This window comes from Coregonus clupeaformis, chromosome 17 (genome assembly GCF_020615455.1).
Source record: "Coregonus clupeaformis isolate EN_2021a chromosome 17, ASM2061545v1, whole genome shotgun sequence".
Lineage (NCBI taxonomy): Eukaryota > Metazoa > Chordata > Actinopteri > Salmoniformes > Salmonidae > Coregonus > Coregonus clupeaformis.
In genome coordinates this window covers 2,105,809-2,120,725 of record NC_059208.1, presented here as the reverse complement: position 1 = coordinate 2,120,725, position 14,917 = coordinate 2,105,809, and the positions used below count along the sequence as shown (strand labels likewise).

At 46.9% G+C, this 14,917-nt stretch overlaps 1 protein-coding gene across 1 annotated transcript; it reads right to left on the bottom strand.

The window, feature by feature from the left end:
* Positions 1 to 12,915: 12,915 nt before the first annotated feature.
* Positions 12,916 to 13,479, bottom strand: LOC121543888 (H-2 class II histocompatibility antigen, A-R alpha chain-like). The gene is made up of 2 exons (XM_041854024.1): positions 13,182 to 13,479; positions 12,916 to 13,046 (listed from the first exon to the last, which is right to left on the bottom strand). Exons 1-2 carry the CDS (start codon positions 13,477 to 13,479, stop codon positions 12,916 to 12,918), a joined length of 429 nt encoding a protein of 142 aa, XP_041709958.1.
* Positions 13,480 to 14,917: the final 1,438 nt, after the last annotated feature.

Sequence of the window (14,917 nt, the reverse complement as noted above, 5' to 3'; positions counted from 1 at the left end):
TTCCTTGAAATCAGCTTAGATGACTTCATCCCCATCTATCACCACCACCACCTCAGTATCACCTGACTCAAAGCATCTAAAGGTAGCCATTAATTCATGTTGAACTGAAATGTCAAATGAATCCATCTGGTCCGTACTCCATAGGGAAAATAATGGTCTAGAGAAATGACTGCACACTGAAGCTAAAAGGCTTGTATTGCACAGTAGGGCAATGCAGAGGCCCATGTTATATTGACAGTTTACCTGATTCCTCGTACATGACATTAATAATCAAACAGTATTTAAAAGGATAACTGAGATCAAGAGCTCTTACGTTGTGCCAAGGTGAAAACGGTTCCAGTTAGAATCAGTATAATCACAGAGTAGTTCATCTCCAGGCTCTCTAATCATAAACTCATCTGTGTGTTTGAGAGAGTACTGTAGGATTGAACTCACTCAGACTGAGGGGAAGCTCTAAAAAGGATGAACCAGTGCTATACTTCACTGGTTCTTATCAAGAACCAATAAGAAATATTACATCTGTTGTGACAGCAGAGTAGCTAGGTAGAAAAGACATGGTGGCCCTTCCAGAAACAATTCACCTGCTCCAAGTCAATGGATGCGAGTATGTAAGCTCTCTTCTATTCAGCAGTCATACAATTATTCATTTTGCATTAAGAACTATCTGATAACTAGGTGAACCTCACAGAGTTAACTGGGCCGTACCCTAGTTTAGACTTGACAGCATGTACATGCACCTGAGTCCTAAACAACGCCACCATTCAGATTTGTTTGTTCATCACCTGAGACACACACACAAAGACATAAGTACATGCAAACGATGCTTGCATTCTAACTGAAGTCTTGCAGGTGTTTACATGGTTTTGCCAGGCGATAGAAATCACATTTTGAAAAGTCCGTTTGATAATACTTTACTTGGGATATTTTTTCTCAACTTTCAAGAGACAAAAGGACCAACCGCACAGACAACCGGTAGAGTGAGTTCAAATTGGATTTCATTGAATGTTCTTGCTTGTAGGGGTCGTGAGAGGAAACGTTCAATATTTTTTTTCAGACTGTATAACCAAAGTATCACAGTCTGATGAATTAGGCAAGCTACGGTAGTGCTGCCAGTTGTGACAGGGAACTGCATTTCTCACTGAGTTATCTGTTTCAATCATGGACAAATATGTCACCTAGTCTGACTGGTAGAACTGTATACCAACCTACAAGCCAGTTTTCTTTGGTTGGACACTTCCATTGATACACATAGAGGTGAGCAAGTTGTGTTGCCGGTGCACAAAGGAGGCGAGGTTGGTTTCAGGCCCACCACAGTGACTGCTCCTGAAAACAAGTGTATCTGTCTGTGACGTGATCTCACCATGGTGGAATACCTTGTATTGACATCATTACTTTTTAGCGTATCAATTACAATCAGTTAAGGTTCTCTTGTAATTCCATGTCATACAGAAATCTATGCCATCTATCAAAAACAGAACACACCTACACACATAACATTGTGAAAGCCAAGATACTTACTACATTGTTTTCCCCTCTCTGAAACACAACATGGATGAAATGTGTCCTACTCCTATCCTCCAGAACCTAAGCTGAGTGGGTCCAGTGCTGGTCCTGCTGTATTCTCTGGAGTGGGCCTGACTCTGGGGCTGCTGGGGGTGGCTACCGAAACATTCCTCCTCATCAATGGAAGCCAGTGCAACTAAGGCATATACTATAATGTTCACTGAACAATTTTGCATAGTGTATCTCATCATACTTCTATATGATATCTTCAGCAAGGATCATCTTTACTTTTTCACACATTCTTTGTTTGTTCTTCTATAACTTACTATATTTAAAAGTCAAGTAAAGATGATGAATTCACTTCCATACTTTATATCTGACATACCCTTTCAAAACCTTTTACATTTGTAATTCAATCACACACATGTACGTATGTTCAGAGCACACCCATTGTTACTTGTGTGTTTTCTTCTGTGTATGTTTATTTTGTCTCATTGCTTTGATTAAAATGTTTTTATTAACAAGGTTGTCGACTAGACTAAACCAACCCCCCAGGCCTCTGAACTAACATTTCTTCATTTTATGGTAGTGTAACGATCCCGGCAGTCTGAGTCGGGTTCTGTCTGGTGACTAGTGTTTCTGTTCGTGATCTCCAGTTTCCCGAGGGTTCGGGAACGCTCCGGGGAGCGCTCTTGATTTCCGCACCTGCATCCCATCAGCAATCTGCACACCTGGTCCTGATCATCACCCTTCTTAGGCTCTGGCCTAACATCCAGTTCCTGCCGGATCGTTAGCCATGAACAGTATGTTTGTCAGCGTATCAGCCTCTAAGCTACTAGTGTTAGTTTTGTTGTTTTGCACCTTGTTGGCTTGCCGTGTATTTACCTCCGTTTGTTTCTATCTGCAGTCTCTCACCCGGAACCTTCTCCCCACCTCTGCCTGATGGTCGGCGGCTGCCGAGCCATTACCGGACCAACCACTGCACCCTCAACAACCCATCCACGCCACCCGCTCTGTTCCCTGGATTATTCAGCCTCACTCGGGAATCTGTTAAATAAACTCACCTTTGTCTCAACGTACCTTGTCCTGGTCTGCTTCTGGGTTCTGGCTTAGTAAACCGTGACAGAACGATCCGGCCAGTAATGAACCCAGCGGACCTGGACTCTGTTCGCCATGCCATTACCCAGCAGGAGAAGATGTTGGGCCATCATAGCACGGTACTACAGGAGATCGCGTTGTCAGTTCGGAACCTTTCTACCGGTCTGACGGAGGTCCAGAACCAACGCAAGTGTCCGGTGGAGGATCCACTACCGGTTTCACCCATCTCGCCTGCCGCTTCTGAAGTTGTGTCCCTCCGTGAGCCCAAGGTTCCGACGCCGGATAAATATGAGGGGGAGCTGGGAAGATGCCGTTCCTTCCTTATGCAGTGTGGATTAGTGTTCGATCTACAGCCCTACTCTTATGCCACAGACAAGGCTAGGATAGCCTTTGTGATTGAGTTGCTGCGTGGTCGAGCGCTGGAGTGGGCTTCAGCCGTTTGGGAACGACAGGATCCCTGCATGGCTTCATACCAGGGGTTCACGGCCGAGATGAGGAAGCTCTTCGACCATTCCGTCCGAGGGAGGGACGCAGCTAGGCGCCTGTTTTCACTTCACCAAGGAATTCGCAGCGTGGCCGACTTCGTGATCGAGTTCAAGACGTTGGCTGTGGAGAGTGGGTGGAACGAGGAGTCTCTGCAAGCGGCCTTTTACCAGGGTCTGTCGGAGCAGCTCAAGGATGAGTTGATCTCCTATCCGGAGCCTAGTGACCTGGACAGCTTGGTAGCCTTGTCTATTCGGGTGGATAATCGAGTCCGAGAGCGAAGGAGGGAGAAGCAATGGGGTCCGTCCCAATCGATCAGCTTCTCAGTTCCCAGTCGGGTCGGGTGGTGGACCAGAACACGTCGATCATTCGCCACCACAAGGGATTAGTGGGGAGGACCTCTCTCCCGATTCTGAACCCATGCAAGTGGGGGCGGCACGGGTTAACCAAGGAGGAGCGTCAACATAGACGTAAGACCAACTGCTGCCTCTACTGTGGTCGCTCGGGACATTACATCTCCACTTGTTCCCGGCGGTCGTCAAACTGCCCGGCTCGCTAAAGTTGGGAGGACTTTTAGCGAGCCAGTTTCAACCTCTCAGTACCTCTGTCAGACCCCGTTTCCGGCTACCCTTGTGAACAGGAATCAAAGCTTAGCGATTAACGCTTTTATCGATTCAGGTGCCGATGGAAGCTTTCTTGATGCCGAGTTGGTGGAACAGCTGGGGCTTTCCAAGGAGCAATTGCCGGAAGCCATTGAAGCGACCACTCTGAACGGCAGTAGTCTGGCACGTATCACGATGAGGACTGAACCGGTTAAGATGCGGTTGTCGGGGAATCATTCTGAGATGATTTCATTCTTCATTCTGCCGTCTTCCCATGTTCCTCTGGTCCTTGGATACCCCTGGCTGAAGGAACACAATCCCACGTTCGATTGGGTGACGGGCAAGGTAACGAGTTGGAGCCTTGATTGTCATGCTAACTGTCTCAAGACTGCCTGCCCCCATTCGGTTCCCAGTCAGGTGATTGAGGCTAAACCCCCAGATTTGTCCCTGGTTCCCTGAGACATATCACGATTTGGGGGAGGTTTTCAGTAAGCAGAAGGCTCTGTCACTCCCTCCCCACCCGACCATATGATTGTGCCATCAACCTGTGCCCGGGAGCTGTCTACCCCAAGGGAAGGTTATACAGTATCTCCCGACCTGAACGTGAGGCGTTGGAGACCTACATCAAGGAGTCCCTAGCGGCTGGTCTCGTTCGTCCCTCGTCATCACCCCCTGGGGGCAGGATTCTTCTTTGTGGGTAAGAAGGATGGCTCTCTTCGACCATGTATTGATTATCGGGGGTTGAATGACATCACGGTCAAGAACAAGTATCCCCTGCCATTGATGAGTTCTGCCTTCGACTCCTTACAGGGTGCTACGGTATTCACCAAGCTAGACCTACGCAATGCGTATCACATGGTCCGGATCAGAGAGGGGGACGAGTGGTTGACGGGTTTCAATACACCGATGGGTCACTTCGAGTATCAGGTGATGCCGTTTGGACTGACCAATGCTCCAGCGGTATTCCAGAGTATGGTGAACGACGTCCTGAGAGATATGATCGGTCTCTTTGTGTTTGTTTACCTGGATGACATTCTGATCTTCTCGAAGGAACCTTCCGACCACGTCCAGCATGTCCGGCAGGTTCTGCAGCGATTGTTGGAGAATCGCCTGTTCGTGAAGGCCGAGAAGTGCGAGTTTCACGCCCACACGACATCCTTTCTCGGGTACATCATCTCCAGGGGAGAGATTAGGATGGACCAGGAGAAGGTTAGAGCGGTTCTGGAATGGGCCCAGCCCGGTACGAGATTGCAGCTCCAGAGATTTTTGGGGTTTGCGAATTTCTACCGCAGATTCATCCGGGATTACAGCCGTGTGGCCGCTCCGTTAACTGCCTTGACTTCCAGTATCAGGACCTTCAAGTGGAATCCGGAGGCGGATCGAGCGTTTCTGGATTTGAAGAGGCGATTCACCAACGCACCGATTCTCTCTCAACCGGACACGGCCCGTCAGTTCGTCGTTGAAGTGGACGCGTCTGATGTGGGAGTTGGCGCCATCCTGTCGCAGCGATGCTCCACGGACAGTAAACTCCATCCCTGCGCCTACTACTCTCGTCGCCTTTCGCCTGCGGAGAGGAATTACGATGTGGGTAACCGGGAGCTTCTCGCGGTGAAACTTGCCTTGGAGGAGTGGCGCCACTGGTTGGAGGGGGCGGAGCAACCGTTTACTGTCTGGACTGACCACAAGAATCTTGCTTACGTGCAATCGGCTAAACGTCTCAACTCCCCGTCAGGCCAGGTGGGCGTTGTTTTTCGGACGATTCAAGTTTTCCCTGACGTTCCGACCTGGATCTAAGAACGGCAAGGCGGACGCCTTGTCCCGGATGTTCTCCAAGACGGAGGAGAGTGGGTCCAAGACCGAGACAATTCTCCCCGGAACTGCGTCGTGGGAGCAGTTATGTGGAAGATTGAGGAGGAGGTGCTGGCGGCCCTTCGGACTCAGCCCGGTCCCGGTAACGGTCCACCCGGTCGGTTGTTTGTGCCTGAGTCGGTTCGTCCTGCTGTCCTCAAATGGTCCCACGCCAGCAAGATGGCTTGTCACCCTGGCGTGGCTCGGACAATGGCGTTTCTTCGCAGACGTTTTTGGTGGCCTGCCATGGCCGAGGATACTCGGGGTTTTGTTGCTGCCTGTCCAGTGTGTGCGCAGAATAAGAGTACCAATCGGCCCAGCTCTGGACTACTTCACCCCCTTCCTATTCCCCGGCGACCATGGTCGCATCTGGCCCTGGACTTCGTCACTGGGTTGCCCGCTTCTGAGGGGAACACGGTCGTTCTGACTATCGTGGACAGATTCAGCAAGTTCGCCCACTTTGTGCCAATTGCCAAGCTTCCCTCTGCCTCGGAGACGTCCGAGATCCTGGTTAGGGAGGTTTTCAGGGTCCACGGGTTGCCCAGTGATATCGTTTCCGACCGTGGCCCTCAGTTTACCTCTGCTGTCTGGAGGTCCTTCTGTTTGGCCATTGGAGCTACAGTCAGTCTCACATCTGGTTTTCACCCCCAATCCAATGGTCAGGCGGAGAGAGCCAACCAGAAGATGGAATCCACGCTACGCTGTCTGGTCTCTTCCAACCCCACCTCCTGGGTCTCTCAGTTGCCTTGGGTTGAGTATGCCCACAATACTCTCCCTACATCTGCCACTGGGATGTCTCCCTTCCAGTGCCTGTATGGATACCAACCTCCCCTGTTCCCTTCTCAGGAGAAGGAGCTCTCAGTGCCTTCTGTTCAGGCCCATATTCGTCGTTGCCACCGGACCTGGCATCGGGCCAGAAAGGCACTCCTTAGAGTTTCGGACCGGTATCAGCTCCAGGCGAATCGTCGCCGGATCCCCGCTCCCACCTATACCATCGGAGATAGGGTTTGGTTGGCCACACGGGATCTTCCGTTACGGACTGAGTCTAGGAAGTTGTTACCGAAGTTCATTGGTCCGTTTGTGGTGGAGAAGGTGATCAATCCAGTGGCAGTTCGACTCAAACTACCGAGGACGCTCAGAGTCCATCCCACCTTTCATGTCTCCTGCCTCAAGCCTGTCTTCCTCAGTCCTCTGTTGCCTCCTCCGCCTCCTCCTCCTCCTCCTCGGATGATCGGAGGTGGTCCTGCCTACACGGTGCGTCGCATCATGGATTCCAGACGGCGGGGCCGGGGTTTCCAGTATCTCGTGGACTGGGAGGGTATGGCCCTGAAGAGAGGAGTTGGATTCCGCGGCGACAGGTCCTAGATGCTGACCTCATCAGTGACTTCTACCGCCTCCATCCTGGCGCTCCGGGAGTCCGCCCGGTGGCGTTCGTCGGAGGGGGGTACTGTAACGATCCCGGCAGTCTGAGTCGGGTTCTGTCTGGTGACTAGTGTTTCTGTTCGTGATCTCCAGTTTCCCGAGGGTTCGGGAACGCTCCGGGAGCGCTCTTGATTTCCGCACCTGCATCCCATCAGCAATCTGCACACCTGGTCCTGATCATCACCCTTCTTAGGCTCTGGCCTAACATCCAGTTCCTGCCGGATCGTTAGCCATGAACAGTATGTTTGTCAGCGTATCAGCCTCTAAGCTACTAGTGTTAGTTTTGTTGTTTTGCACCTTGTTGGCTTGCCGTGTATTTACCTCCGTTTGTTTCTATCTGCAGTCTCTCACCCGGAACCTTCTCCCCACCTCTGCCTGATGGTCGGCGGCTGCCGAGCCATTACCGGACCAACCACTGCACCCTCAACAACCCATCCACGCCACCCGCTCTGTTCCCTGGATTATTCAGCCTCACTCGGGAATCTGTTAAATAAACTCACCTTTGTCTCAACGTACCTTGTCCTGGTCTGCTTCTGGGTTCTGGCTTAGTAAACCGTGACAGGTAGAGTGGTAAACATACAAGGAGACACTGAAGCAGTGATGATAATAAGTTGACATATTGTTTTATTCTTCTCAAGAGCAAAGAGAGGTGAGAAACATTTTCACCAAGGTTGTTAGTACTTTAACAAAAGGTATTCTCTATCATTTAAAATGAGAAAACTTGAGGGAATTTTATTTGATACATAAAGTTATGTTCATATGATAAGTAAGATATGCAAAACCTTGCAGAGAGCAAACCCAACTGACAATCTCTTAGAAAAAAAATATACACTATGATTCGCAAGACTTAGAAATAACTGATGTTAGCACAAGATGGAGGGAAAATACATACAATTGATTGGGAACCACCCTGGCCAACATAGATCTACACGAACTAGAACAAAACATAGAAAATACAACATAGACAATCCACACCCTGGCTCAACATATAAGAGTCCCCAGAGCCAGGGCGTGACACTCCATTAAAACTGTCTGCAAGATCCAGTCCATGGGGTGTGTATCCTGTCCATTTATCAATGGTGCTGTTGTACCATGCCATCATCATCTTGTTGAAATGAAACTCTTCAATATACTCAATATCATGTGCTTCTCTGAACACACACCTAGCGTTATAGTGTGTGAAATCTCCATCTGATGAATAAACTTTGAAAAGAGAGTAAAGAAGAGAAAGTCATTGAAAACAAAGTGATATTCAGATTTTTCTCTTTTATGGTGAGACATACTGTATTTTTCTTATTTTACAATATCTTAATCAGAGTTCTGATTATGCAGGATTGATATTGCCTTAAATGTTACATGTACTGTAATCCTGCTTGTGTTAGCACTCCAATATAACTTGGATTTGCACACACTACCTGTAATAAATAATAAGCAAAGAAATCTATCTTAAATGTCTATACTCACCCACTTCAGACAGAGAGAAGAGGAGTACCAGGTGTATGGAGGAGAACTTCAGCACAGACATGTTTACGTCCCAGAGTTAAAACAGTTCTATCACGAGCTAGTAATGAGGAAACTGAATGAGGAAACGGATTATTAAAAAACACAGAAGTATTGGCAGCTTTAAAACTCCAACCACTCCAGTGCAGGTGAAGAACAGCATCATATGTTTTATTTTGCAACTGTTTACTGTGTGACTGCAACATACTGACTTGTTTTTTAATTGACTGGTTGGGCATCATTTAAAAATATTGTGTCCTTTTTTTATGGTACCCCATAACTCACACTTTACTTTAACTAGAGAAAAACTGTGTAACACCTATAAATTACATTGTACTTAGGCAAACATTGCACTGCTTTGCACATTTACATTTTAGTCATTTAGCAGACGCTCTTATCCAGAGCAACTTACAGTAAGTGAGTGCATACATTATATATATACAGTGGGGGAAAAAAGTACACTGCTCAAAAAAATAAAGGGAACACTTAAACAACACATCCTAGATCTGAATGAATGAAATAATCTTATTAAATACTTTTTTCTTTACATAGTTGAATGTGCTGACAACAAAATCACACAAAAATTATCAATGGAAATCAAATTTATCAACCCATGGAGGTCTGGATTTGGAGTCACCCTCAAAATTAAAGTGGAAAACCACACTACAGGCTGATCCAACTTTGATGTAATGTCCTTAAAACAAGTCAAAATGAGGCTCAGTAGTGTGTGTGGCCTCCACATGCCTGTATGACCTCCCTACAATGCCTGGGCATGCTCCTGATGAGGTGGCGGATGGTCTCCTGAGGGATCTCCTCCCAGACCTGGACTAAAGCATCCGCCCACTCCTGGACAGTCTGTGGTGCAACGTGGCGTTGGTGGATGGAGCGAGACATGATGTCCCAGATGTGCTCAATTGGATTCAGGTCTGGGGAACGGGCGGTCCATAGCATCAATGCCTTCCTCTTGCAGGAACTACTGATACACTCCAGCCACATGAGGTCTAGCATTGTCTTGCATTAGGAGGAACCCAGGGCCAACCGCACCAGCATATGGTCTCACAAGGTGTCTGAGGATCTCATCTCGGTACCTAATGGCAGTCAGGCTACCTCTGGCGAGCACATGGAGGGCTGTGCGGCCCCCCAAAGAAATGCCACCCCACACCATGACTGACCCACCGCCAAACCGGTCATGCTGGAGGATGTTGCAGACAGCAGAACGTTGTCCACGGCATCTCCAGACTCTGTCAAGTCTGTCACATGTGCTCAGTGTGAACCTGCTTTCATCTGTGAAGAGCACAGGGCGCCAGTGGCGAATTTGCCAATCTTGGTGTTCTCTGGCAAATGCCAAATGTCCTGCACGGTGTTGGGCTGTAAGCACAACCCCCACCTGTGGACGTCGGGCCCTCATACCACCCTCATGGAGTCTGTTTCTGACCGTTTGAGCAGACGCATGCACATTTGTGGCCTGCTGGAGGTCATTTTGCAGGGCTCTGGCAGTGCTCCTTCTGCTTCTCCGTGCACAAAGGCGGAGGTAGCGGTCCTGCTGCTGGGTTGTTGCCCTCCTACGGCCTCCTCCACGTCTCCTGATGTACTGGCCTGTCTCCTGGTAGCGCCTCCATGCTCTGGACACTACGCTTACAGACACAGCAAACCTTCTTGCCACAGCTCGCATTGATGTGCCATCCTGGATGAGCTGCACTACCTGAGCCACTTGTGTGGGTTGTAGACTCTGTCTCATGCTACCACTAGAGTGAAAGCACCGCCAGCATTCAAAAGTGACCAAAACATCAGCCAGGAAGCATAGGAACTGAGAAGTGGTCTGTGGTCACCACCTGCAGAACCACTTCTTTATTGGGGGTGTCTTGCTAATTGCCTATAATTTCCACCTGTTGTCTATTCCATTTGCACAACAGCATGTGGAATTTATTGTCAATCAGTGTTGATTCCTAAGTGGACAGTTTGATTTCACAGAAGTGTGATTGACTTGGAGTTACATTGTGTTGTTTAAGTGTTCCCTTTATTTTTTTGAGCAGTGTATTTAGTCAGCCACCAATTGTGCAAGTTCTCCCACTTAAAAAGATGAGAGAGGCCTGTAATTTTCATCATAGGTACACGTCAACTATGACAGACAAATTGAGGAAAAAAAATCCAGAAAATCACATTGTAGGATTTTTAATGAATTTATTTGCAAATTATGGTGGAAAATAAGTATTTGGTCACCTACAAACAAGCAAGATTTCTGGCTCTCACAGACCTGTAACTTCTTCTTTAAGAAGCTCCTCTGTCCTCCACTCGTTACCTGTATTAATGGCACCTGTTTGAACTTGTTATCAGTATAAAAGACACCTGTCCACAACCTCAAACAGTCACACTCCAAACTCCACTATGGCCAAGACCAAAGAGCTGTCAAAGGACACCAGAAACAAAATTGTAGACCTGCACCAGGCTGGGAAGACTGAATCTGCAATAGGTAAGCAGCTTAGTTTGAAGAAATCAACTGTGGGAGCAATTATTAGGAAATGGAAGACATACAAGACCACTGATAATCTCCCTCGATCTGGGGCTCCACGCAAGATCTCACCCCGTGGGGTCAAAATGATCACAAGAACGGTGAGCAAAAATCCCAGAACCACACGGGGGGGACCTAGTGAATGACCTGCAGAGAGCTGGGACCAAAGTAACAAAGCCTACCATCAGTAACACACTACGCCGCCAGGGACTCAAATCCTGCAGTGCCAGACGTGTCCCCCTGCTTAAGCCAGTACATGTCCAGGCCCATCTGACGTTTGCTAGAGTGCATTTGGATGATCCAGAAGAGGATTGGGAGAATGTCATATGGTCAGATGAAACCAAAATAGAACTTTTTTGGTAAAAACTCAACTCGTCGTGTTTGGAGGACAAAGAATGCTGAGTTGCATCCAAAGAACACCATACCTACTGTGAAGCATGGGGGTGGAAACATCATGCTTTGGGGCTGTTTTTCTGCAAAGGGACCAGGACGACTGATCCGTGTAAAGGAAAGAATGAATGGGGCCATGTATCGTGAGATTTTGAGTGAAAACCTCCTTCCATCAGCAAGGGCATTGAAGATGAAACGTGGCTGGGTCTTTCAGCATGACAATGATCCCAAACACACCGCCCGGGCAACGAAGGAGTGGCTTCGTAAGAAGCATTTCAAGGTCCTGGAGTGGCCTAGCCAGTCTCCAGATCTCAACCCCATAGAAAATCTTTGGAGGAAGTTGAAAGTCCGTGTTGCCCAGCGACAGCCCCAAAACATCACTGCTCTAGAGGAGATCTGCATGGAGGAATGGGCCAAAATACCAGTAACAGTGTGTGAAAACCTTGTGAAGACTTACAGAAAACGTTTGACCTGTGTCATTGCCAACAAAGGGTATATAACAATATATTGAGAAACTTTTGTTATTGACCAAATACTTATTTTCCACCACAATTTGCAAATAAATTCATTAAAAATCCTACAATGTAATTTTCTGGAAAAAGAATTCTCATTTTGTCTGTCATAGTTGACGTGTACCTATGATGAAAATTACAGGCCTCTCATCTTTTTAAGTGGGAGAACTTGCACAATTGGTGGCTGACTAAATACTTTTTTTCCCCACTGTATAATCTTTTTTCATACTGGCCCCCCATGGGAAATCGAACCCACAACCCTGGCGTTGCAAACGTCATGCTCTACCAACTGAGCTACATCCCTGCCGGCCATTCCCTCCCCTACCCTGGACCAATTGTGCACCGTCCCATGGGTCTCACGGTCGCGTCCAACTACGACAGAGCCTGGATTCGAACCAGGATCTCTAGTGGCACAGCTAGCACTGCGATGCAGTGCCTTAGACCACTGCGCCACTCGGGAGGTTGTACATATGTGTTTGTTCCTTATCTGGGATGAAACCCCAATGGTAGACCAGTCAGTGAGGTTGAAGCATCTGTTCTGTTTTGGTCAATTCTACACAAGTGTCAAGTTAACCCAGACACTTTGTTTTGGGGTAAGTGCTAGCAAAAACATTGAGTGAAAATATGTTTTCTACAGTGCACATTAATGGGTAGGTAATTAAAACCAACTTTAGTGATTTATTTATTTTTGCTAAAAATTGATGCAGCAGAAAACAAAAGCTATGCAAACTTAGTGATTTTAGTGGAAACTAGCACATATCTGACAAGCATTAATTGTTACACCTCTGTAATTGTGAATGTTTTCCATGATGTCAGTACAGTGAAACAAGGAGTTATTACAATTTACTGCATTACCCACATTACCCATTACCTATATTACCCACATTTCCCAAATTACCCCCATTATCTATATTACCCCATTGTCCACATTATCCCATTACCCACATTATCCCCATTACCCAATTGCCCACATTACCTACATTATCCACATTACCCCATTTCAGCCCTTTACAATGTCACTTTTGCCTCTATTCTGTATCTCTGGTTCTCAATTGCACTGGTTTCCTTTGATGATGAGGAATGTTCCGGTAGCCACCCCCAGCAGTCCCAGAGCCAGGCCCACTCCACAGAATACAGCAGGATCAGTACTGGACGCACTTACCTCACTGAACTCAGGCTCTTGGGGACAGGAGGAAAGAGGTGCCAGTAAAACACACCATGAGAGATTAGTCAGAGAGAACATCCAGTAATCACACACTGTAGTAGACATATTACTGAAATATCTAAAGTATACTATTCAGAATTTCCCCACACCCCAGAACCTAGTTTTGGGGTCCTTCAGGGCCGTGTGCGCCACAGTGCAGGCGTAGAAGTCACCCTTCTGTGGGGTGAAACTCACGGTGGAGAACTGGTGGAACGTTCCATCTTTAGTAAGATTGCACCAACTGAGAGACGCTCCCTCAGTCACCTCCAGGCTATTATTGGTCCAGTTGACTTTGACAGACGAGGGAAAGAAATGATTCACAGAGTAGATGAGCGTGTTCTCCACCCCCAGCTCCTCCTCATCCCTGGGGTAGATGGTGCTCTGGGGGGCAAATAGAAACCAGAACATAGAAAAAGACTCCACTTGTTACACGGACCAAATAATACTTCACTAGTAAGATGGACCAAACCCATTCAGGATCTGGTCTAATATTCAGTAGTCCATTGTCTGTCCACTAGACTAAAAGGCTCCCCGCCCACTCTGGAGGGTATTGCTTTTACAGGTGTCAGGCAACTCCAACCTCAGACTAAGACACTTTTCCAGGTAAGAAGTATACAGTAAAATACATCTACATTTATGCATAGTTTTTTACTGGCTTATGCAGACATTCCAATAAAGAATCTGACTTACCTTTGACTTGTGGTATGCTGGGTACTGCACCTTTTCTAAATTTCATACGCTCCATGCACCAAATTAGAGTCAATTTAGCATATTCATAAGACATCAGTGAATGGAATGTTTTACTTAGTGGAACATTAGGCACCGTCCACACCCTCTTTCCTTCCTTGAAATCAGCATAGCCAGCTTCATTCCCATCCATCACCACCACCACCTCAGTATCACCTGACTCAAAGCATCCATAGGTAGCTATCATATTTATATTTCCACACTATGACTTTAGAATAATACTGTGAAATTGTGAAAATCAGGATAATGCCCTTTTAGAGTAAGAGCTGTTTGAAAATACCTGTTTTGGTGGGATGGAGTTTGGTGACATCACCAGGCGGTATATTATTTAATAGACCAAATTGCTATTTTCTAAGAATCAATTTTTGTTTATTTTGGACCATTTTCATTGAAAACAATCACAGTAAGGCATTTCATCGTTAAAGGTTGCTGCAGTTGGACCTTTAATGTTAGGGTTAGGTTTAAAATCTGATTTGAAGGGCTCTATTCAATCTGTATTGCCAAAGTTCAGCACTATAGTGCCCTTGAAATGTAACAGTAATTTCCGATTGAGCCGACATATGCAGCGTTTAATGTGAATGCAGTCATCCCGAACGCGGGAACATTGCCTTTAAATGTCAATTGCGCTTTAGCGCTGAACTTTGCTGTTATGGATTGAATCGAGCCCTAATAGCAATTGTAGAAATAAGCGGGGTTTATGACTTGTTGGCTATACAAATAAATAGAGTTGCACCCTCTATATATACTGAGTGTACAACACATTAAGAACACCTGCTCTTTCATAATATAATAATATGCCATTTAGCAGACGCTTTTATCCAAAGCGACTTACAGTCATGCGTGCATACATTTTTGTGTATGGGTGGTCCCGGGGATCGAACCCACTACCTTGGCGTTACAAGCGCCGGGCTCTACCAGTTGAGCTACAGAGGACCACGCATGGCATAGACTGACCAGGTGAATCCAGGTGAAAGCTATGATCCCTTATTGATGTCACTTGTTAAATCCACTTCGATCAGTGTAGATGAAGGGGAGGAGACAAGTTAAAGAAGGATTTTTAAGCCTTGAGACAATTAAGACATGGATTGTGTATTTGTGA